Here is a 23,339-nt window from a genome sequence, read left to right as displayed (position 1 = left end):
AGTCAAAAGCCCAGCACTGAGGCACCGACTCAATGTGACACTCCGAGCCGGTATTTCGTTGTGTTCCCCGAATCTCCTCGCGTCACCTTTTATTTGGCTCCCGCAAGAGAGACGAGATTGTGCGCCCTGCCGTCATTCTCTTCGCCGTCGCGTCCAGCTGCTGCTCATTACATGCGGAATCGGGCCAGCTGCCCAGCTCCGAAAGGGGCAGTATCGATCACCGTACAAAAAGCGCTACTATACTGTATGTAAGAATCCTTCCGGCCAATCAGAATCCTGCTTTCGACCACACCAGCCAGCGCAAGCTGGCCGTTGGCCCATCCCTGCTGCTTTGGTCTTTGCTCGTCTGCTGGGCAATGGAGCTCGGTGATGGGCAGCTTTGACCAGTGACCTCCCGCGAGAGAATTGCGCAAGCCCAGCCCTTTTTGCCTCTGCCCGTTGACCTGCAGCTGCGCATCGTAATGTGTCTGACGTTGGAGATAGGTTAAAAAGCCTGGTCACACAAACCCATAATTACTTACACCTTTCCAGAGTCTCTAGGCTCTTGAGTGCTATATACCTCACCCACCGACTTCGTATCCTGCGTCCAACCGTCAGATTCCCTGTTTCTGCCAATTTCTGAGCACGTCTTCCCCTCGAGGGCGCTGGGAAAACGTGCGCTTGCTTGATTCGGCCTCCCAGGAGAAGCCCGTGCCGTCGTTCGCCTCTGCTACTTCCTAGACAGTCGCGAATGACTCTTTTGTCGATCCCCTGACCCAAACCCAATCCTTACCCGACACGATATTGAAGATCGAAGTTTCGTCCTTGGAATTTTTTTCTAGGAGATTCTTTCAGATTTACTTCCGAGTTCCAAGCGCTGTCGCCAAATACTGAGAGCGCGCATACGGATCGCGCAAGCCTGTCCACCAGGGTCTGGCTGACGTTTTGAGTATCATCCAGGCCAGCAAACGCATTACACATTACTGCTAGGTGAGGATCTCCCGTAACCACGGCTCGAGATTGCCCATGTCATGACATCTTACGATCGCGTAGCTTTCATCGCAACCCAATTGCTTCCCAATTTTGCCGCCTTCATACCTACTTATTCCCTCCCCGCAATATCCCAAGTCTCAGTCCTGATCCTGACCTCTCATACTCGTTTGTCACATTCTGCACATTCATCCATTCCCATCCCCGTCCCCATCACCGCGGTTGTAGTCTGGGGCTCACACTTTGCAGACGTGAGATCGTGGGTTCTGATTCTCATTGTCCTTCTGACATCTGCTGCGGATGTCCTCCCCCGACGAGTATGGTGCGTGGGAGTCACTTGAGCCAAGCGGGCTCATCTCACGGTTACACAGACAGCACTCAGACTGACTGACCGCTCGTGGTGATATCCAGATGCCAAAGCCAACGACCCACCGCTCATTGAGCGGTTTTCGACGATAAAGTCGTACACCACGACGCAGGCTACCTACCCCAAACTCCGTGTTTTCTACCGGCGACATCAGCAGGCAAATTGCCTACCTACCTCGCCAGCGCCTATCCCTCTCCTGGTCTTCATTCATGGCCTTGGAGGATCTGTCGCCCAGTTTCATGCTCTGCTCACCAGCCTCACTCCGATAGCCTCGTGTCTCGCCGTGGACCTCCCGGGCTGTGGTCTCTCCGATTTTGAGCCCAAGGACTGGGAGTCCTATTCGACCGATGCACTGATCGAGCTTCTCGAAACAGTCATCGAAGACCACCGAGAGGTGGCAGCAGGCCAAGGGGTGATCCTGATCGGCCATAGTATGGGCGCCTCTCTTGCTGCCTTGCTAGCCAATCCAAGAAAACCTGTGACCGAGTTACACAAACACGTCCTCGGCCTTGTGGGCATCTGCCCAAGCGCCATGCAGCTGACCCCCATTCAGTTGGCCGTCTTGCGCGCACTGCTCTGGATTCCTGGCTTCATTTTCGACCTGTGGCGAGCATGGGACAGACGCGGCGGGCTCGAAAGCCCCAGCGTGCATCGTTTCGTTGGGGCCAATGCCGACGCCGAGTCGAAGCGCCTCCAATGCATGTACAATCACCAGAGCAAGACCGCTGTCTGGCGGCGCATGGCCTGGGGCGCGCTGCCCAAGTCCGTAAGAGCTGGAGCGACTCCGAGCGGTATGCCCTCGCTGGATGTATGGGCAGGCCTCGACATGCCTGTGTTCTTGGTAGGGGGCGAGGACGATGTGGTTACCCCTGTGACCGAGATCGATAAAATCGCCAGCCGTTTGCAGTCGACCACCTCTGCAGAGGGCGATGAGTCGACCAGCGAATTTGTCGGACAGAGCGAAGAGCAACCACAAGAACAGGCGCAAGCAAAGACACAGGATACCGGGCTGGCGAACGGTATCCCTCCATTGCCGTCTCACCCAAAAAAGGTTGTGGTTACCACGAAGCTGCCCAAGCCAGCCGGCCACGGCTTGCTGTACAGTCCAGCCACAGCACCTATCCTCTCTGGTCTTATCTCCGACTTTCTGTCCGCCCATGTCACTGGCAGGCTCTCCCTAGGCTGGCAGCTGCAGTACCTATGCAAGGACGGCAAGTGGGACGTGAAGAATCTGGAGAAGTGGCGCAACGTTGCCCCCGTCTCTGCACCCATCGGCGGCGTGTTCCGGGCGATAAAGACGCTCCGTGAGGTCGACGATGAGCACTGCCCGCGTGTCTTTGTGCAGCGCTGGGGAAATGTGATCAAGGACATCGTCGACATCTCACACGACAACCCGGTCTATGATCCGAGCGGCCTCGAGGCCGGCGGCATTCATTACCACAAGTACCCGACCGTGTCCAAAGTGCCGCCTAGCGAGTCTGAGATCCGTGGCTTCGTCGATGTTGTTGATAAGATCCGCGCCGAGCAGAAGGTGCGCGCTAAGATAGAGGGCTGGAAGGACGGGTACGCGGTCGGCGTGCACTGCCATTATGGTTTCAACCGCACCGGCTTCCTGATTGCCTGCTACCTCGTCGAGCGGTGCGGGTTCACCGCTAAGGAGGCCATTGAAGCATTTGCTAAGGCCAGGCCCAACGGGATCAGGCACGAGCATTTCAAGGATCGCCTGTACGTGCGATACTCGGGGGTAAAGAATGGGTCTTGATCTCCCAATTTCCCTTAGTGTTTTCTCAGCTTGCGTCTCTACATCTTTTATCACTGCCTGGCTTCTCTTTTTGAGCGCGTTTGCGATATAGATGGGAGGCTTGGCGGACTGGTTTTCTGAAGGTTTGGGTTCACTGGCATTAGATGGTTGGGTCGCCGGATGGTTATACCACAGCTGCTTTCCCACTCGTTGCTCTATACTTTTAGTAACTGCGTTTTGATTTAGATAGATACCAAGATATGCTACCTATGTTCTCTCGCCGACTTCGTTCCCTCCTTCCTATTATGTGGCGTAGGTACCAAGCGCGTGTCCCAGTGTAGACCTTGCACTAACCAGCCTCTCGTTCATCTCAACCTCGGTACAACACTCGCTTTGGTAAACCAAGACTCTGTGATGATAAGAAAAGAAATACAAAAGGAAAAGCAAAGTATTTCTCGTGAGAAGAGGAGCGAGTAAGGCCACACTTTTGAGATATCTACTTATATAAGTCTGATCATGGATGGCTCCACTTCTTATCTTATCAAGCAGCCTTATCACAAGTCCAGCACCACGTATTCCCTGCTACAAGGGGCCAAAAACGACGTCATGTGGCATCTTCCCTGCCGCTGATTGGGTGCCTTGAGGGATCGGAGGCAAGGTGCAGCTTAAGGGTTCACCACGACCGCTGGTTTACGAGTCAAGGACTTAACCTATACTTCCCAACACTTCGGACGGATTCTCACAGGCCACAGACGGCCACAGAGACCTACCTACCTACTACATAGCTCAACACACAACGCGCGCCGTCTCGAGTCTCGAGTCGCGAGTCTCCTGCTCCCTACACTCGTCCCAAAACCGACAGTCCCACCAGTCCTCCGTGAAGCTGAAAGTACTTCCCAGCCCGACGGGCTCAAAGACTTCAATCAGACCTACTGAGCTAGCAAAGTCAAAGTCATCGGCTGCGATGGTGAGCAGGCCTTCCAATGAGCCTATTGGGACAGCTGCCCCCGACTATTGCCATCAAAACTGACCACACATGTGCAACACTACAGTCCCCGAGCTCGGAGCGTACGCCGCTCCTGGCGGACGCCCAGCCGCGCACGTCCGAAGACTCGACCCGCCGTGCGGAAGAAGAAGATGCCGCCCTTCACGGCCAGACACTCCCTCCTGCCCCTCGATCGCGCGGTCTGGTCATGCGCGAACTGATCCTCTTCATCTGGGCGCTGGCTGCAACTGCCGGTGCCATCATCCTCGCCGTGATTGTCCAGCATCGGGACTCGACGACACCTTCAGCTCCCCTCGCACCCGGCTCTCCCTCGGCCGGCGAGCCCTACAAGAAGAATGGTTCCAAGAGCCAAAAACGCAATCTTATTTTCATGGTCTCGGACGGAATGGGTCCTGCGTCGCTCTCGCTGACTCGATCCTTCCGGCAATACACTTCCTCACTGCCCTACGACGACACGCTGACACTTGACAAGCACTTCTGGGGCACTTCGCGCACGCGCTCGACCAATAGCTGGGTAACTGACTCGGCCGCCGGCGCCACAGCCTTCTCCTGTGGCCGCAAGAGCTACAACGGTGCCATCGCGATGCTGCCTGGCCACAAGCCTTGTGGAACCGTACTTGAGGCTGCAAAGCGGCGGGGTATGCGACAGGCCTGGTTGTTACGACTGATGTTACAGATGCTACCCCTGCCTGCTTCGCTGCCCATGTTGACTATCGCCTGCAGCAGGACGAGATTGCTCTGCACGAAATCGGCGAGGGTGTGCTGGGTCGTGTAGTCGACGTGATCCTGGGCGGCGGACGTTGCCATTTCCTCAGCAACCAGACACAGGGCAGCTGCAGGCAGGATAGTATTGATGTCATTTCAATCGGCCAGAAAAGGCATGGGTGGACATACGCCGGCGACCGGGCCGCGTTCGACCAGCTCGCGCAGGGCAAGAACGCGACTCTTCCGCTGATCGGCCTGTTCGCTCAGACCGACGTTCCCTTCGAGATTGACCGTCGTCACATGACCGATATCTATCCCAGCCTGAGTGAGATGGCGGCCACGGCACTGACAGCGCTTGAGGAGGCTACTAAGGACAGTGATAAGGGCTTCTTCCTCATGATTGAGGGCAGTAGGATCGATCATGCGGGCCATATCAATGACCCTGCCGCTCAGGTCAGGGAGGTCTTGGAGTACGATAAAACATTCAAACTTGTGCTGGACTTCCTTGAGAAGTCCGACACAGAGGGCATTCTGGTTGCCACGAGCGACCACGAGACTGGAGGCCTGGCTACTGCGTGGCGTATGTAATTTCTCCATTGAAACTCCATGGAACATATTGGCTAACCCCCTGATAACAGAGGCCCCCGACGAACTCCCCGTCTACAACTGGCATCCCTCAGTCCTGGCCCGTGCCAACGCCTCCGCAGAGTACCTCTCCTTCCTCCTGCGCGACCACATCCTAGCCTCTCCCTCTGACCAAGAATCTCTTATGTCGTGGATCAACACCCACCTTGTCACCAAGTACCTTGGCATCACCGACGCCCTGGAAACTGAGCTCAGCGCTCTTGCTTCGAACCCCCTCGCTGCCCCATCCATCTTCGCTCGCATGGTCAGCACCCGCGCCCGTGTCGGGTGGAGTACCCACGGCCATAGCGCCGTGGATGTAAACATCTACTCGTCTGGTGGCCCCGCGGTTGAGAAGCTCAGGGGAAATGTGGAAAACACGGATATCGGCCAGTTCTTGATTGATTACCTAGGTGTGGATGTGGATCAGATTACGAAGGAGTTAAGGGAGAAGATGGGAATTGAAGAGAAGGAAGAAGAGGTTACCGTAATGGACAAAGAGTGGGAGAAGGAGGATAAACAGGTGACGGGTGGGCATCCTGTCGAGTGGCTTAAGAATGTTATTGACTTGTGAGCGTAAGCGGGTTTGGGCGATAGGATTAGGTTACGGTTTGGGATCAGGAGCATGCTTGGGCGTTAGTAGTTCGTGTGTGAAGCCTGTGACATTGACATGGGTCTGTAAACTCGGGCATTGGCTTGGTTTGCTTGCTTGTAATTGCATTCCGATCATGATAGTGGCATGTCAACAATAGTCTCCATACCATCTGGTGTGGAGCTCCTTTGGACTCTGATGATTTTTTTTTTTTGCTTGCACCCGACGTCTCGCTTTTTGTGCCGGTAAAACTGTACTTGGAAGAAGGCATCGTGATATTTTAGAGTACATGTTCATAGTGATATTGACTCGGTAGTTGGATGTGACTTGGCCTACCCAGAAGGGTGGGTCGGACGGCCGCAGTGACATCAATCAGCCTTTGCTTACTTCAATGGGCTCTGAAGCTGCCCCCTTTTTGTAAGCTAGTCATGGTGCCACCTCGGCACCAGCTACTGCTATGTGTAAGCCCTTTTGATGAACTGCAGTAAACATGGTTGGATCTCGAAATCTCCGGATATTACTTGCAACAGCTAGATACCTCACTAGCCTTCATGGCGTCATAGAAGTTAACCATAACCATACCTCCAAGGAGAGTGGCCTTCTTGAGCATTGTATCGATGTCAGTCATCTCCCTTGACTCAGTATGCTGTGCAAGTCCTCTGCGATAAGTTTCACAAAGTGACCCATTTCCGCCAACACCTCTAACGCCTTGCTGAGCTCCCTAGTGAGAGAAATGCAGTTTAATGCATCCGCTGCGCCAAGTAACAGACGGATTTCTGGGTCTGGGGGTACGAAGGGCGCCCTCCTCATGGTTACCAATGTCTCGTCACAAGGCTCCATGAAGATGTAACTAGGAAGCCACCAGAACTGTGTTCGGTTATCGAGATAGTCTGGTGCGAACACCTGGCACAAGATGGGATCACCGGGCGGACTTCACGCAACTGTTCCCAGCAGCTCATATGCAGCATCGGATACGAGAACGACAATTAAGATGGACTCAGCTTGTAGTGCCAAAGCAAGGTGCTTGATAAATAGACTGTTGACATTGGAGTTTTGTATTTTGTGCCTTTGCCCCTGGCTTTGCGCTATTCACACTCTCTCTGGATCATCTGCAAGCTTTCTTCCTATTAGTTATCTTCAACACCATACTCACTGCGCGCAATGATGTTTCTTACATGTTCGGCCTTCCAAGCCCATCTGACCAGTACAACCCCCAAAGCGCGAGGCAAACTTGGTTGATATAGGCAAACTGGGCTGGATACCACGAGGGCCGCCAGCACGGGTTGCAAGTAATGGGAGATGTCCGCATGTTTTTTTTCGATTTTCAACTGTTGACATGGTAATGGTGATTTCCATATAGAATTTCTTCAAACACTTGCTCATCATCTCAGGAGGATCGCCGACAAAGAAGCTTGAATCTTGAAAGAGTGTCTTGGCACGTCCCTATCCAGCCAGTGCTCTTGTGGGAGCTACTTGATCTTTAGGGCGTAGTATATATAACAGACATACTGGGATAGATTCCCAAGCATTTGCAACACTTATGCCAGCCTAGTACCTGAACCAGCGAAATTGGAGGGGAGCCATAATCCTGTAAGACCAGTGACAGTTCAAGAATGCGGTGCCGTTTCATGGAAGGAGGGATAGGCTTCCCCGGATTCCAATATGCAGAGTTTCGACTGATGAAGAATATCTTTCAAGGCTTAACCGATCTGTGCATCAAGCTCACGGAACGCTTGCTCATTTGCATTTGGCCAATGGTCAACTCTAAGATCTCTGTGAAATTCAAAGTATATCTTTAGTTCATACCTCATGGCGCGAATATCAGCAGTTTCTGCGCACCTGTATCGGCTTTAATCCTGCAGCATATGATGAATGTCAAGTAAAACTTGCGCAGCAAAGACAGCGGAGAAGGACAATGGCTTCCCATTATTTAGATCGGATCACACAACGAAAACTAACACAGTTTGTTGGGCTTTAGCTCCTCCAAAAAGGCTGAAAGTATACCGTTGGCACTGATATTTCTTTCAAAACGGAAAATTCTTTAGGTTGGCGACAAGAACCTTGTAAGCATGCACTGTCGCCCACTCCGTCAAGCACATGCGACCTTGAGAGTAACAGTTTGTGACACCCTTAACTCTCAGTCATTTGAAGTTTTCACAATGATCTCGCATGGCGCAGTCAAGCTGCCGAGTAAGTGTGAAGCCGTTGATGCTGAGTGATGTTAACGATGGGACGTTTGAAATGAAAAATGTCAATTTCGTCGATGGAATGGTTGCGCAATGGAGGGTATTAAGCGCAGGAGGACGTCCCTCCTGGGAATCGATAGTGCGGATACCCTCCGTAAGCATAGCAATAACCACGCTTAGCAGTTCTTTAGAATCCACATTCCTGAAACCAGGCCTTGAGCTTCTCTAGCAGAGGGCGAAAGAAGCGGGAGCTTAGTATTGGAAAGATAGGAGGGCAGATGGTGAGTAAGTTATGCAGTCTACAAAAGAATCAGATCTTTGATCAACAACAATAAGATCACGAGAGATGCAGAACTTGGGCAGAGCGCTCGATAGAAGTAACTTTGAGCGAGCGTCAAGGTGTCTGAAGGAGAACTATCTTGCTTTTGTGGCTCTTGTTTGGGGGCTATCTCAGTCCAAGCTAGTATATAGGAATTTATGGAGAGGAAGAGCGAATCCTCCAATGCTCTTTGCCATTTGAACAAGCACATGAGGGGGTATGAAGTCGTCTTAAGCTGCCAGCTCTTGGGCACTCAAACGACACATTTTTAGAGGAAACACCGGCTTGGTATGTGTTCAAATTGTGATATAGGCTTGGGAAACTGTCCGCTGATCATGATCAGAGGATAGAAATTGTGGATGTTGCGTGGTAGACTAGGCAACCTCGTGGTATATTTTCACTGGTGTCGAAACACGTTTATCTGTAGAATATATCGTGCAGATAGGCTCTTCGCAGCATGCACTGGTCTACTGTATCCTTAAAGCAGTTGGCAAGCTGCAATAGGTATTCTTTTTGGCCTATCGGAATCAGCGCCGGGTTACATAGCAACACTACACCACTACCTTATAAAGCATGATGACCAAAACAAGTACTGTTAAAGGATAACGTTTGAATTTGAACTGATCAGAGAGGAGAGATACCCGGGACTTCATTCCTACCTATGAAGAGACTGCCATCTTTCCAACACATTCTGAAATTCCTCAAAGTATCCCCTGAACCGATCCTTGAACGCTTTCGACACTTCTTTCTTTGCTTGTTCCGAGAATTTGTGCAGCTGCTGTTCAAGAGTGATAAAGAGTCGCTTGTGCGATCCATGTGGTTGCTCATCCAGTCTCTGGGCAAACTGTAGGAGGCCCTCAGGTGTCAAAACCGAAGGGCCACGGATTAGTAGACGTTTGAGCTGTGGTAGAGTCGCAAGTGGCTGAAGGAATGAGTCGTCAATCTTCGGGCTTGTAAAACAAAAATGTTCCAAAACGCGGCCCGTCTTGCATATTTGTTCAATGGTCCCAAGAGTAAGAGGCTCGTCGATGTCCAGCTCATGCAAGTTAGACCACTTCCTGATGGCGCCGACGAGAGCAGCACAGCTAGCATCATTAACCGGAAGGTTGTCTAGAGGAGGATGAGATCTTATTATCACCTCTTGAAGGTCTGGCTGGCGGGCCAGTGAGGCGTACAGCTCCGGCTGTGAGCTTTTTCTCCAGCTGACTGTGAGAGATTTTAGACGAAACCTTGCCCCTGACAAAACTTCCATGATTAAGAGTGGGCTACCAGGAAAATATTCCAGGTGTAAGCGTTTCAAGGAGATACATCGCTGAAGCCAACGAACGACTTCATTGAAGACCTGCTCATTGTCATTTTTCCACGAATCGCTCGTCGTGAGGGCACAATTACGAGTTGCCGAAATCAACAGCGTCTCCAAGGCAACGCATTCACGAAGCTCATTCAATGCTAAGAGTCCGGTTTGTTCAATATCGGAGAGCTTCAACTCCTTGAGGCTTTGTGCATGTAGTGCCAGAGCCTTGAAACTTTCACGTCCAATGTTGTTTCCATCATCAAGGAACAGCCGAAAGGATTCTGCATTTGCGTGTCAGCCCAACTTTGCACGGTTGTCCATTCAAAGAGGACAACATACCTAATGTATTCGGCTTGAGGGCTTTCATGAATGAAGCGAGTTTCTCGTCGTTGCATGGAGTTCCTCGGTGATAACCAATATCTCTGTATTAAGAGATTACAGAGAGTGCTGTTAGCCACAAAATGACAGCAAAGAAAGACACAAAGGCGAAACAGGGCTGGGGTGGATAGATGATCTTCGATCTCTGGATAATTAGTGAACGTACAATTTCTTGAGGCCCGGGCAACACTCGCAGAGAATATGGGCAAACTCGTCACTGGCCCATTGTCCAACCATACCAACATAGGTCAAACGAGGAAGGCTGGAGAGCAAAGTAGGTAAAGTCACTGGCGGCGAGGCAGAATGCGATCCATACAGATACCAGACAGCAGGCGTCGCTCCCTCAGGACCGGAACTGCCACGCATTCCAGATGTAATGATAGTAATGGCATCATCGACTATTTTTTCATAGCCAAGATTAGTCTGTCTGGATGCGTCTAGTCTCTCAAGTGGAGGACCAAAAAAGCGTGCCCTGAGTGTAGGGATAACATCGCCATCATCACAATCCTCTTGTGTTAGACCAATAATGAGCCGCTGTAATGGTTGAAGAACGATAGTTGTGATCCAGCTGTGGTAGGGATAGAAAGTCTGGCCGAGACAGGATGACAAAAGGGTATGCCAAAAACATATGGCCTTGCTATCAACTGGGTTCGCTGAGGGCAATAAGCATGGTGCCAAGCTATCGATTCCATACAGAAGCTGCAAGGCGATTTTGCTTATGCCCTTCTCAGTTTGACCAAGCATGAAAAGACTACTGTAATCTTTTTGAATAGTGAGCTCTTGAACTATTAGTAACCATATTTCCGGAGGGAACACTGGTTTAGCGGTTGTTGACATCATGTCGGGTTTTGCTGTGTTTGTCTTGGATAGAGTTGGCAATATGAAAAGAGTAGCCAGCAGGTACTTATCGAGCTAAACAAGTAACAACAATTGTAAGTCGCGAAAATGGAAGACCAAGTCAAAGAGGGAACGGACTAATTACCTCGGGTCCTTACTGACCAGTGTGCACTCACTGGTTGGGGGTTCTGAACTTACTTGCTGGATGAGTGCCCTGACGTGGATTGTACGGTGGTGCCAAGGTCCCAATGATCCTACGTTGGAGGACGTCGGGCCTCTCTGAACACAACATCACAATCTTGTGTTTTCCCCCCCGCTGATTTATACTTTCTAGTGCTGTGTATATATTGGACTATGCCTTTCGGTGGGTAAATGAGGCTGTGCTAGGCAGCGGATGCTTTAGGGTCCTGTTTTCTAGGCAAAGACCCGATTTAAATGCATTTGTGGGGTGATTACGCTGAATGAACTTGAATCTCGATGGGCAGATGGTGGGAACAACCTATGTGGGACTGTAAGTCCAATTAAGTATCTTTATGTAAAATTACCTGCTGTGTTGGTAGATTAGCAGTTTCATTGGTTGAAGGAGTTAGATACAGCAAGTATGTTACGCTTCAAGCCAAACTACAGGTAAGTGGATAAGCCGCCTGTTACAAAGCATAATACAATTACTGAATCAAACCAACCATCAATTACTCACCTCGGGATGGTGTCTTCGTTAAGCAGTTCATCTCAATCACTGACTACAGCCCACATTCCTACCAAACAAACCCGACGGGGCGGGGAGCACCTGGCGTTAGTTTCTGACCGCATACGCCAAGCAAAAACTATTCGGGGATTATTCTCTGAGAACTGGACCAACGAAAACAGTGACATCTGTCACACGGTGCCTCTTGGATCGGTAATCCGTACAAGGTACTTCATTAGTGGCCTCTCGGTAGCATCGAAGCCAGACTACGTGACGCCACAACTCGCATCAGCATGGTCATCCTGAACTTCACCCTGAGCGAAGAAGGGGTCGCAGTGCTCCATGATGCCCTCGCCTGCCTGTTCAAGTTCAGTGACGACGTCTGCTTGGAGGCCAGACGAGACAAGGTGTGTCGGCATGCCACTGGGCTACTGCTTTGAATGAGAACATCAGACGCTAATCTTGTAGTTAACATTGACCACTCTAAACATCTCGAAGTCGGCATATGTTTGCTTCTCATTTGCTGCAAACCGTTTCTTTGCACGGTATAATTTTGAGGGCAGTCCTCAGCATAAGGATCGCTTTTTTTGTCAACTCTATATTCGGGTCAGTAACTCAGTATCTCTTTGTAACGCTTGATCACCACTTTGTTTCTAACTTGCTCTTTCAGTCTCTCCTTACCATATTTCGGGCCCGCCATAATAGTGGCGATCAGTCTCGAGAGAAAAACTCGGCGATTGAAAGCTGTGATGTGGCAATCGATGACGGCCTTGGTAGGAAAAGCCGTCTCGTTGCGAGAGTATCTTTCAGAAATGGTACGCATGGCAACCTTAGTGTCTTTGTGGGCTGTTCTGCTTATAATTCCTAGGTATCACCGCATCTCACTCCCTTCCGTTCGAGGTCAAACCGCCCATGCACGCCAAATTCAATCCAGACGAGGCCTGTAATAGATGGGCGATATCCTCCCGGACCCTACGCCAACTCATGGACCATTTTGGTCCGGGCATAGAGTTGCTTGACATTAACACGGACAACGACACTCGAGTTGTCAACTTTACATGCTTCACCGAGAAGGTACAAAAACGTGGCGCTGTCAACAACGAAGGTATTGCCCCAAAACCGTCCTGTATTTCCGCAGAACTCCCTCCGAAGCTGACCGTGAGCAAACGCTGTAGAGGTCCTCAAGAAGCCCCTCCACACTAACATTGCGGTCGAGATGGATGAGTTTGACCACGTCAATGTTGAAGACAAGCTTCACATTATCATTAGCGTCAAAGATTTTCGTGCAATTTTGCAGCACGCCCAGCTGATCAGCGGGGAGCTGACAACATGTTACTCCAATCCGGGACGTCCCATGAAGCTTTCCTACAGCGCTGATGGCATTGTATGCGAATTCATCTTGATGACTGTCGGAGAAAAGGACGCTCTCAGTCAGAAACATAAGAATCTGCGAGCGAACACGGCATCTAAGATTCCTCGACCAGAGCTCGACGCGTCATCCCATCGTGCCAGTTCTGTTGCCAACAGTAGCCATCAGAATTCCCATGAGGTCGCATCGGCGCCGGTAGCTACCCCAACCTCTATGCCAGCACCCCCTCAACTGAGGACATCAGCTAGGCCCCGAAACTCAGCTTTCGAAATCCGGCCTCAGCCGATTCCCCCACACTCTGCTGCTACAGCCCAGTCTGAGTCACTATTTGTCTCCCAAGGCGACGAGGATGAGCAGTGGGAGCCTGTCAATCCCGAGGGGGAAGATGAAGAGAACGCAAGGCTTGAATGGAATGCCACTAACGACCCGGTACTGCCCATCTATGGCCCCTCCTGGTCTAAACAGAAGATGCTAATAACGTGTTTCCAGAATCCTTCATCTCTGCGTATTGGCAGTTACTTGAGCAGGTCAGCAGATCCTCAAGAAATGGCCTCCGATATTCTTGAACCTGGGCTCGAGCCGACGCAGCGGCTTTCTCAGGTATGTCATATCCAAATCCATCAAAATTGAAAACTCCGCTGTCTGACAGAATAAGGTCCGGAGGTTTGGTTTATTTTCGCCTTAATCTTGCCCCACAATGGCACGACTGCCAATCTTGCACGAATGGCGACTTCTGGCTTCGGATTGCTATAACATTATTCAGGCTTTCTTTTCGAAAGAGACCCAGCTTGTTGCACAACCGGCACTGATCATACCAATCTCCATGCCCTGTTCGCAGTGGAGCGCCTTCGAGGCGATCAGGTTCCGCTGCCCCTTCTCTCCTGAAGTATTTTGCCTTATTGGCCCACAGTTTCCATGTTCACCCCAACCCCAGGCCAACAGATCGCCGTCATCTGTCAGTGCCATTGTGTGCTCACTACCCACAGCAATGTGTTCCACACGGCCAAGGCCACTTCGCGAAAGCTGTCCATGATCGTCTCTTCCCCAGCTCAGCAACGTTCCATCGTCCTTTAGCACAAACACTGAGCCCCAACCAGCGCCAACTTCCTTCCAGCCCTTCACATTCAGAGGAGCTTGAGTGCGAATCCCCCACTTATCTGCGCCGAGGATCATCAACTCCCCGGTTTCCGATGAACCAAAAAGGCACGTGAACTCGCGACCGCAGACGGCCTTGACTACTTTGAAGTTTACCCCATCAATGCGCCGTGGAGACTGCACTGCGGCAACAACTGGACTTCCGAGTTGCCCTTTTCGCCCTTGCCCCCAACCCCAGACCTCACCAGTGCTCAGTACAGCAACGACATGCCCCATGCATGCCGCTAGGTCCACGATTTGTGTACCGGGTGGGGGAAAATTGGGGATCAGAGTTGGTTCTATCGTTTGCGTTAAACCTGGCCCCAATCCCAGTTCGCCTTTATCGCCAGACCCAAAGGAGTAGACTTGAGTACTGCCGCGAGCTGCCCGTATGGATTCGCCCTCCTCTGCCGAAACGACCACCACACTTGCTGCCCAGGTAGCAGCAACATGGTTCACCTTTGTGCGTTTGGGCAAGGGGCTCAGGTCAACAGGGCGGAACTCCGGTCTCAGATCGCCGTTTACATCTTGGTTGATCCTCCCACACGCGCCAGTTGTGGCGTCTCCGGTCCACAAGAGTTCACCAGATGAGAGGAGAAGGAGCGTATGGTTGCCCCCTGCAACGATCCGTTTGGGTCTGTGGAGGGGATTTGTACTACCACTGATGGAGGACGGAAGAATGACAGGCTGCGGGGTGCTTACGTCGTTTTTGTGACCGATACCGAGTTGGCCTGAGCCATTAGAACCAAAAGATTGAAGCAGGAACATTGCCGATGCTTGCGCCTGTTGATATCTATTACTTGTATGCAGGGACTCGGTTATGGGCTGAAGTCGTTGTAAAGGTCAGCGTGTAAGACGACTCTGCGGAAAGGCATGAAGTTGCCCTGCTGCGCAAACATCTTGATTCTTTGGTTGGCCGTGTGCTGTGTGGTATAGACTTGAGGAAAACCATATGTGCATCACACTGTAAAGTATACTGTAAGGCCGAAGGACCTGAGTGGGGCATCCAGTTAGACCCCACTTTCCCGCAGAGCCCTTAAAACCCCATCCGAAAAATTTCTGCCCGCTTCCACTCAACCTCAGCTCAGCACAACACACACCATTGCGCCCCTCTGCCTGCCAGTTGAGAGGGGGATCGCCAATGTTTGTGTGACGATGTGATCTCAATTACGACTCAATTGCCCTTATAAACTCTCTTTGACTGCGACGAAATGGCGTCGACGATTAGCTCCGCGCCGTTTCCAGGCGCCGAAAACTTTGTGATTGGCATCATCGGCATGGGCGACATGGGCAAAATGTATGCCCGTCGATTGAGCAGTGCCGGGTGGAGGTAATTAGTCAATACCAGTTTCCTCTGATATGCTGCCGGACGTCGACTCCTCAGTCATGCACACGTGGTGCCTGATGAGCGACTGCCGTTGCTGACCCAACAAGTCTTCCAGAGACTTTGCATGTGGTAAGTTGCACATCATTTCAGTTCTTGTACAGCTCACCCCTTTGTCGAATGATGACTTGAGCGCATTTGGCTAGAGTATCGTTTGCAGCACGGCCGGACAGCCATTCTGGCCCCGGTCGCTGCTGTGGGCTTTCCATGATGAAAAACCTCAGCTACCTTACTTTCCTTTGTCTGAAGACACGATCACAACATCCCTTAGACCAAGACTGTTTTAGTATTTGGAACATGCCGCTGACTTTAGCGCAGATACGTCAATGAATTTTTGCGCCACACACAACCGTAGGTGCTGATTCTGTTTGCGCGGTCTAGGATCCTGGCCTGCGACAGAGAGGAAAAGTACGAGGACCTGGTTAAGGAGTTTGCCCACCATGTATGCCATTGTGTCCTCTCTGATCTCCGCTGGGAACCAGTGCTGAGATCGTGTGTGTAGCCTAATATACAAATTCTCCGCAACGGTCATCTTGTGTCCCGGGCAAGCAACTATATCATTTATAGTGTTGAAGCCGCGGTCATCGGCCAGGTTGTTGCCGAATATGGTCCTTGTGCGTCCATCTTGACATGCCAGTTCCATTCCCATCCAGAATGACCAGTATTTCTTACCATGATGCTTGTTATTCCAGCGACCCGTCTCGGCGCCATTGTAGGCGGGCAGACATCTTGTAAAGATCCAGAGATTCGCGCTTTTGAGGAACACCTGCCCAGCGACGTCGACATCGTCTCCTGCCACTCTCTACATGGCCCCAATGTCGACCCTCGTGGCCAGCCTCTGGTGCTCATCAAGCACCGCGCATCCGACGAATCCTTTGCCAAAGTTGAGGCGGTTCTCCGCTCCCTCGGCTCCAAACATGTCTATCTGTCTGCTAAGGAGCACGATCGCATCACGGCCGATACCCAGGCCGTCACCCACGCGGCCTTCCTGAGCATGGGCAAGGCCTGGCATGCAACCAAACAATTCCCCTGGGAGAGTAGTCGTTATGTAGGTGGTATCGAGAATGTCAAAATCAACCTGATGCTGCGCATCTACTCCCAGAAATGGCACGTCTACGCTGGCCTGGCCATCCTCAATCCCGAGGCTCACAAGCAGATCAACCAGTTCGCCAAGTCAACCACCGAACTTTTTTACCTCATGCTCGAGGGTCGCCGCGAGGAATTGCGCGCCCGCGTTTACGCCGCTAAAGAGCGAGTTTTTGGACGTGACGATAACCCCAAGTGGGGCCCGAAACCCCTACTTCCTGAAGGAGTCGTCGACCGCTTCAGCCTATCCAAGAACAATGCCCACGGCCCATCCATCCCTAACAACCACCTCAGCCTGCTCGCCATGGTCGACTGCTGGAGTGCGTTGGGCATCGTACCGTACGACCACATGATCTGCTCAACTCCACTTTTCCGGCTCTGGCTCGGCGTGACCGAGCACCTCTTCCGCACGCCGGGACTACTGGATGAGTCGATCCGTGTAGGCATCGAGGACACGACGTACCGGCGGGATGACTTGCAGTTCACCATTGCCGCTTGTGGCTGGGCGGAGTGTGTTGCTTTGGGCCAGTTTGAGACGTGGAGAGAGCGGTTCTGTGTCACACAGAAGTTCTTTGAGCCACGGTTTGCAGAAGCGATTCAGGTCGGTCAGGCGATGATTAAAGCTGTTTTGGAAGCGGATAAGGAAGATGAGGTGGTGGAGAAGGAATAAGGAGTTATGCAAACTTGTGTTTCTGTTGCTCTTGGACTGTTATCTGACAGTTAGGTTATCAAGTTGTTGCTCACGATATTCTAACAAATTCCGCGCTTTTTTCGGAGCTCCATGTCTCGCTATCAAAACTTAAGCACACTTGCCGGAGCCTTCACCATGCATGATTTCTGCTGTTAGAGGATTTGATGATTCCTGATGGGAGCATCCATCTGTACCTACATACTATTTCTCTTCCGCAAGACTAGTTGACCAATACCCCGTAGATATTATCACATACCTTAGATACCGGCTAGGTAGGGCCTTGATTTTTACCGTAGTCAACTCCAAAAGACTTGACAATAACAGCGTCGCCTCTATGCCTAGATACTTGGGGCATTAGACATCCCAACCCTCATGCATACCAGCACCAAACAGCTGGTGCAATGTAACATCTCATTCTATGGCTTCACTGTACATAACCGTCACGATTCCTCGCATTGATCAGGCTTGTTAATTCCTCGTTCTTCCATACAACGTTATAACCGAGATACAGGAAAAACCTCAGCTCTCCGTCGTATAGAAGTTGCAGTGCCGCAGTTACAACTGGAAGATATCACTAATTGATTAATACTATCAGCTCCTATCCCCCCTGTCTCTCCCTCACACCTTACTCATTTGGCATGGTTTCCAGGCAAGATAAATAATTTCTCGTTTATTCTTCTTGACACTCGGAACGAGCGCTGTGTTGTTTCGCTTAACGAAGCAAATATCTTATCTCTGTTTCAACAGTTCAGCCGGCAGTCTTTTGGCGGTGTCGTTTCGGACGCAATGCTGCGTAACCGCCACAACTACCATACGCAAAAAAAAAGGCCATGATAAGGTCCCGTCTCGCTTCTCGGCTTTGACAGATCAAGGGGATGACGACTTGATGATTGCTCAAACCACCAGGGATACCATCTCACACATTTCTTTATGGCCAAGGATATCAAATTTACCTCAAACGCGCAATGTACGAGAATTGGATTAGGTACCTAGTCTGCTTCCTGGGAAAGCTGGCAGGTTGCGTTGTAGGTTAACCATCTGTCAGCTGGGTATTTTGCAAACCTCGTTGATAACCAGTGGGCAAGGACAACGGTAAGCAGCCATAACAGGCACGAAGAAAAAAGCCAGAAAAATACCAAGTACAAAGTCCGACAAAGATTAACGAAATAGTAGAAAAACGCATCAGCCAGAATGAGACCCGCATGCTGTCATAACATCGCTCGCAGCTTCTCCAGATGTTCCAAGCATATAAAACCGACAAGCAAACTAACGCGATACGCCTAGTCTCCACGCCGTCCGGAAAGAACCTAACCCTTGATTCCCATGGACTCGCCCCCTTCAATGTTCTTTTACTTTTTTTTCTGCAGTTTTTTTTTCCTCTAGAACATCTGTCCCTGATCTCTATCCCTGACGAAAAGCGAGACAAAATGTAGGAAGGAGATGTCTACTCTGTGATGTTGATCTTGGACATCCTGCGAGACATGCTGCGAAAGCGTTAGTTTTCTGTCTATGGTGAGAATTGAACATAATTGACTGCAACTTACAAGTCATAAAAGGCAAACTGATTCGGGGTGCTGCCATATTCATAGACGAAACGGCTCGCAAGATAGCTCCCAAAGATGGCACGCAGGTAAGTATCAGGAACGCGTTGGATAATGGTGTCCAAGCCGATCTTGTCGATCAACAGCTTGGGCAGGGCATCAGCAAGGACTGCACGGCGGACCTTCTGGTTCTCCCAGAGGTCAGAGTGCTGCAGCTGTTCATCGAGCGACGTAATCGCATGAGACAGCTTGTCGGAGATGATAGATCGGGGCACACCAGTCTGTTCATGCTCACGCCAGATAGCCTCAAACTCCAAGCGTGCATTCTCCTGAATCTTCTCTTGCACAGCCTTGACATATGCCTTATAAAACTCTGGAACATTGCCACGTGCATCGTGGCACATATTCTCCACGAAGCCTTTATCATCAAAGCTGAGAGCCGCCAAAACTTCAAGTGAAGAGCTCGTGACACCGCCCTTGTTGGTGCTTGCATCCTTGAAGACGATGCAGCCAGCCTCCTCAAGGCGGATCTTGGCATCCTGGGTAATAAAAAGGTTGGCACCCTCAACAATGTAAGGAATTGTGGCCCTGCCATCCTTAATGATCTTGTTCACCGACATGAGATCGATCGATTCAGGACGACCACCGCAGGGAACAAACATGTCAGTCATGCCGCTATCGCGGAGGTGGAAGGTGTTCCGGAAGGCGGTGCCGTTGCTGACGACCTCACCGCTGGGGAGAGTAACATTAGTATCCTCGCACAAAACACGGTAGCCATCCTTTGACAGTTTAGAGAGATCAAAATGCGAGATCATCTGGCGTTTCTTAGCAAGCCGGTAGAGCTCCTCCTTATCAATGCCGTTGGGGTCAACAAGAACGCCGGAGCCGTCGACAATGGCCGTGTACTTCTCATTGCTGAGCAGGATCTCATTGCTGCCAAGGTCACCATCCGGGCCGCCAGTCTGCATCTTCTTGATGGTAGATGGATCCAGATTCAGCTTGCGGTAAATGCCCTTGACGTACTCGCGGACCGACAAAGTGGTCATGCCGTAGGTGTCATGAGGGATACCACCCAACCTTGGCGATTTGCCAGTGAAAAATGACTTCCACCAAGGTGCGCCCCGAGCCCGAGCATGTTCGGTGGCCCAGTCAACCAAATCAGCCGTGTTCTCATCGGGACCCATGAAAAGGATTTCCTGCTTGCCATAGAGGTCGACGATAGGATTCTTGATACCAGGGGTCTGAGCTGGAAGGAGTAAATCAAGGATGCTGTCTATGTACTTCTCAAACGCTTCGCGAGCCTTGTCCTGAGACTTGGGGTCCAGGAGAATGACACCCTTGGAACCGCCTTCAGGAATGTCCTTGTTCTTCCTCTGCTGAGTACTGGCGAGGTTGTAGTTCTCGTCGAACAGGTTCCGAGCGTTGATAGCATAGGCTTCCTTGCTGCGGGACTTGACGATACGGATACCGCCACGAGCAATGTCCTTGAAGCGGAGATGGAAGCCACGGGACTCGGCTGTAATGACAAAGAACATGCCGTACAGGCGGTGAGGGTACTCAATCTCGGGTAAGAAGGAAGGGTCCAGACGGAAGCTGAGAGCAACCTTCGTGGGCGTGAAGTAGTTGGTCTTGAGGACCGCATTGTTGAAGACGCGGAAAGCAGTCATGACCATCTCGTCATGCTCATTAGAGACATCCTTGGTGATCTTCTCCTTAAGCTTCTCGTCCGAGAGCACCTCGACAGCAGGGGTCGGGGCAATGGAGTGGCGGTCGAACTCGGGACCAACCCTGAGATGAACGCTGGCGAAGGATGCATACAAAGCGCGGATGAGGCCGGGGTAAGAGCTGATGATCTGAGCGATGTAATCGGGAGTGAATGTCTCGGTGCGCAGACGTTTCTTCATCCTCGACAGAATCTCGGCGTGGCCATTGTTCTTCGGGTCGAGGACCTGCATCAGCGAAGCGTACTCGGACCCAAGACGGTTCAAGAAGTGCTGAACGAAAACCCAAACACAGTGAGCGTAGATCGTCTCCTGCAGGCTGAGCTCACCGGCAGCAAATAGCTCGTGAAACTTGGGCTGTGGCAGGCAGTAGAGAAGGGAAACCTCCTTGGTGATCTGGTGAATCGATTCATCGATCGGGGGGTATTTGCTGCTGTCAAGGTTCGCAGCGGGACGCAGGTAGATGCTCATGACCGTGATACCGTTGGAGAACTGCTCAACGTATTTACGTGAGCTGGTCACTCCATAGTAGTGGTACAAATCGCTCAGGGCGCTGAACATGCCCCTTGCAGTCCGGGCGCGGAAGGCGATAACCAGCCGCTTTTCTTGCGATCCTTCGATATCGTACACCTCAATGACAGGACCGGTCCTACTAACAGCTGTCTCGATGATGTCCTTGTAGATTTGCTTGGTGTTCTTGGTGGCCTTGGCCAAGAACATGCGGTCACTGATCACTTCGAGGCGAGTCTCCTTAGGATCGGCATTCGGCTCAACGAACTGGCACTGGTAGACGAAATAGCAGCGCAGGGCAGCCTTGGAATCTGGATGGCCAATGACGACCGGCGAACGGAAGGTCTCAACGCGAAACCGCTTGGACGGATCGGAGCCATCCAAATACTTGGCCTCAAGACGATGCTCGTAGCGGGGACCGCTCATAGCGGAAATACCAGGCTCGCTCGTGTCAATGTAAATGGCATGGTCTGAAGCTTCCATGTCAAGACGAATCTCATGCCGCTTGTCCTCGCGTGAGAAGGCCGCCAACTTGGCAGCATAGAGCGACATGATGTGGTTGGCAATGACATCCGGGTTTTCTGCCTGGAAGTAGACATCGTCGATGCCGAGCTCATTGTAAAACCAAGAAATCTGGTTATCGACGAGCGACTCGGGAATCCAACCATGCTTCATAATGGCTTCCCTGACTACGCTGTAGTTAGGATCTGCTAGTCAGGAGACGAAGGATCGAAAACCGACTAACCTTGCTTCATTTGCTCCTGCTTACCCTTAAACTCGGGAGCAATGTAGCCAACTGTTGCGGAACGCAGCACACGGTGGCCATTACCGTTCACCTTTGACATGCTGGGATAGCCGATATGAGTAGGCTGGGGCGAAGGGTGTCTTCCTGGCTCATCCTCCTTGACCTTCTGAACCAGCGGGTTCGCGACCGCGACACCTGACGGTGAATCCATGATGGTCTCCTCAGATGAGGTGAAAGGGTCCACGTATTCGGGGAAGCTGGACACATCCAAGTCAGTATTTATGGTTAATCCAGATACTCGTCGGCCACCGCCCACAGGGCTCAAAGCAGGTGGTTGGATGGCAATGCCTGCCATGGTGCTATAATGATTGAGTCGCCACTCAACGATAACAAAACAATGACGACACGAAAGAATCATATAAAGTATGCTCTGTGGGACAAAAGAACTAGAGAGCTGGGAGCGAAGGGTAGTGTGTCTCAGCCCTATAAGTAGGGCGAGCAACCACAGGAGTCGGCAGGAGCGGGAACGTGGTCTTAACCAAGTGCCATTGCTGCATGAGAGTGCAGATGGCCATGACAGGGTTGTCACTTGACAGCCGACACGATGGTGATCTAGTCTGTTACCCTGACAAGATGACGGGACCCAGCGGATCGGGCTGGAGGATGTGAGCCATGAGCCATAGCGGGCCCCAGTATGGCGGCAGACAACCCCTAGCAGAAGCCGACAAACCCGATCGACCGGCCATGGCACCGTGCAGGAAAAGTGTGATACAAACAAGATCACAGCTGACAGATGCCAGCCTTCGGAGAGGGCCAATTAGGTGAAGGACATCTGGGGCACGATTCGGCGGTGTTTGATCCAGAATACCAGAGATCCAAAGATCCGTCTGGCCATCCGTTCACCGCTCCCCTGGCTGTGTTGCGCTTATTCCTTGCTCTGAGCTATGGTGGGGCCCCTGCTGTCGGCTCAAGAGATAAGAGAGACAAAGATAAGACGGTAACGTCGCGGCTGACCCTCCTATATTTGGGATTGTGCGGTTGTGTAATGTAGGTTGAGAAAGTTTCAGAAAATTGATCTGACGTACCCTTTGTTGGCTGGGGTTCCAGTGTGTGAAGATACCCGGTTGATTTAACTGCCTTCAATGGCTTAGTGAGTCGCTGGTATCACGGTGTTCTGCTCGGCAGCTGTTGTCAAAAAAGAGGTTAATTTCCCCGAATCAAACCGATGTTTGCACGGAAAGCCACAGGCTGTGAGCAAGACGGCACAGTTCGGCTGGATGTGGTATGGCCAGCGTGTGAAGCATACGCGACGGCGATGCAACGAGATAAGGTTGGTCGGTGGACCGCCCAGGAGTCTCGTCGTCGCGCCACGCAATACACAAAAAGGTCGAGGAAGACAGCAGACGGGATGATCCGGAAGGACAATGCGTTCGAGACGTCTTGTTTCTGAGGAAA

General features: G+C 51.4%; 5 protein-coding genes across 5 annotated transcripts; 3 read left to right on the top strand and 2 right to left on the bottom strand.

Annotated features, from left to right (window-relative positions):
* Window positions 1-1,269: 1,269 nt before the first annotated feature.
* On the top strand, window positions 1,270-5,986 carry CTHT_0027060 (alkaline phosphatase-like protein; the record flags this gene model as incomplete). Its single annotated transcript, XM_006693101.1, has 6 exons — window positions 1,270-1,291; window positions 1,381-3,061; window positions 4,005-4,044; window positions 4,130-4,696; window positions 4,807-5,368; window positions 5,427-5,986. The coding sequence occupies 6 exons, from the start codon at window positions 1,270-1,272 to the stop codon at window positions 5,984-5,986; spliced, it is 3,432 nt and encodes a 1,143-aa protein (XP_006693164.1).
* A 6,010-nt stretch (window positions 5,987-11,996) lies between these two features.
* On the top strand, window positions 11,997-13,757 carry CTHT_0027050 (putative DNA repair protein; the record flags this gene model as incomplete). Its single annotated transcript, XM_006693100.1, has 6 exons — window positions 11,997-12,110; window positions 12,374-12,518; window positions 12,572-12,808; window positions 12,879-13,501; window positions 13,562-13,672; window positions 13,728-13,757. The coding sequence occupies 6 exons, from the start codon at window positions 11,997-11,999 to the stop codon at window positions 13,755-13,757; spliced, it is 1,260 nt and encodes a 419-aa protein (XP_006693163.1).
* A 74-nt stretch (window positions 13,758-13,831) lies between these two features.
* Window positions 13,832-14,974, bottom strand: CTHT_0027040 (uncharacterized protein; the record flags this gene model as incomplete). Its single annotated transcript, XM_006693099.1, has 1 exon — window positions 13,832-14,974. One exon carries the CDS (start codon window positions 14,972-14,974, stop codon window positions 13,832-13,834), a length of 1,143 nt encoding a protein of 380 aa, XP_006693162.1.
* A 443-nt stretch (window positions 14,975-15,417) lies between these two features.
* On the top strand, window positions 15,418-17,346 carry CTHT_0027030 (prephenate dehydrogenase-like protein; the record flags this gene model as incomplete). Its single annotated transcript, XM_006693098.1, has 5 exons — window positions 15,418-15,503; window positions 15,591-15,662; window positions 15,972-16,032; window positions 16,093-16,204; window positions 16,283-17,346. 5 exons carry the CDS (start codon window positions 15,418-15,420, stop codon window positions 17,344-17,346), a joined length of 1,395 nt encoding a protein of 464 aa, XP_006693161.1.
* Window positions 17,347-18,811: 1,465 nt separating this feature from the next.
* Window positions 18,812-22,239, bottom strand: CTHT_0027020 (NAD-specific glutamate dehydrogenase-like protein; the record flags this gene model as incomplete). The annotated part of the gene is made up of 3 exons (XM_006693097.1): window positions 18,812-18,851; window positions 18,912-21,828; window positions 21,885-22,239. The coding sequence occupies 3 exons, from the start codon at window positions 22,237-22,239 to the stop codon at window positions 18,812-18,814; spliced, it is 3,312 nt and encodes a 1,103-aa protein (XP_006693160.1).
* Between the last annotated feature and the right edge of the window lie 1,100 nt (window positions 22,240-23,339).

The sequence above is a fragment of the Thermochaetoides thermophila genome (genome assembly GCF_000221225.1).
Source record: "Thermochaetoides thermophila DSM 1495 unplaced genomic scaffold scf7180000011816, whole genome shotgun sequence".
Lineage (NCBI taxonomy): Eukaryota > Fungi > Ascomycota > Sordariomycetes > Sordariales > Chaetomiaceae > Thermochaetoides > Thermochaetoides thermophila.
Note: the sequence above shows the minus strand (reverse complement) of the source record. Positions and strands in the feature narration are given on the sequence as shown.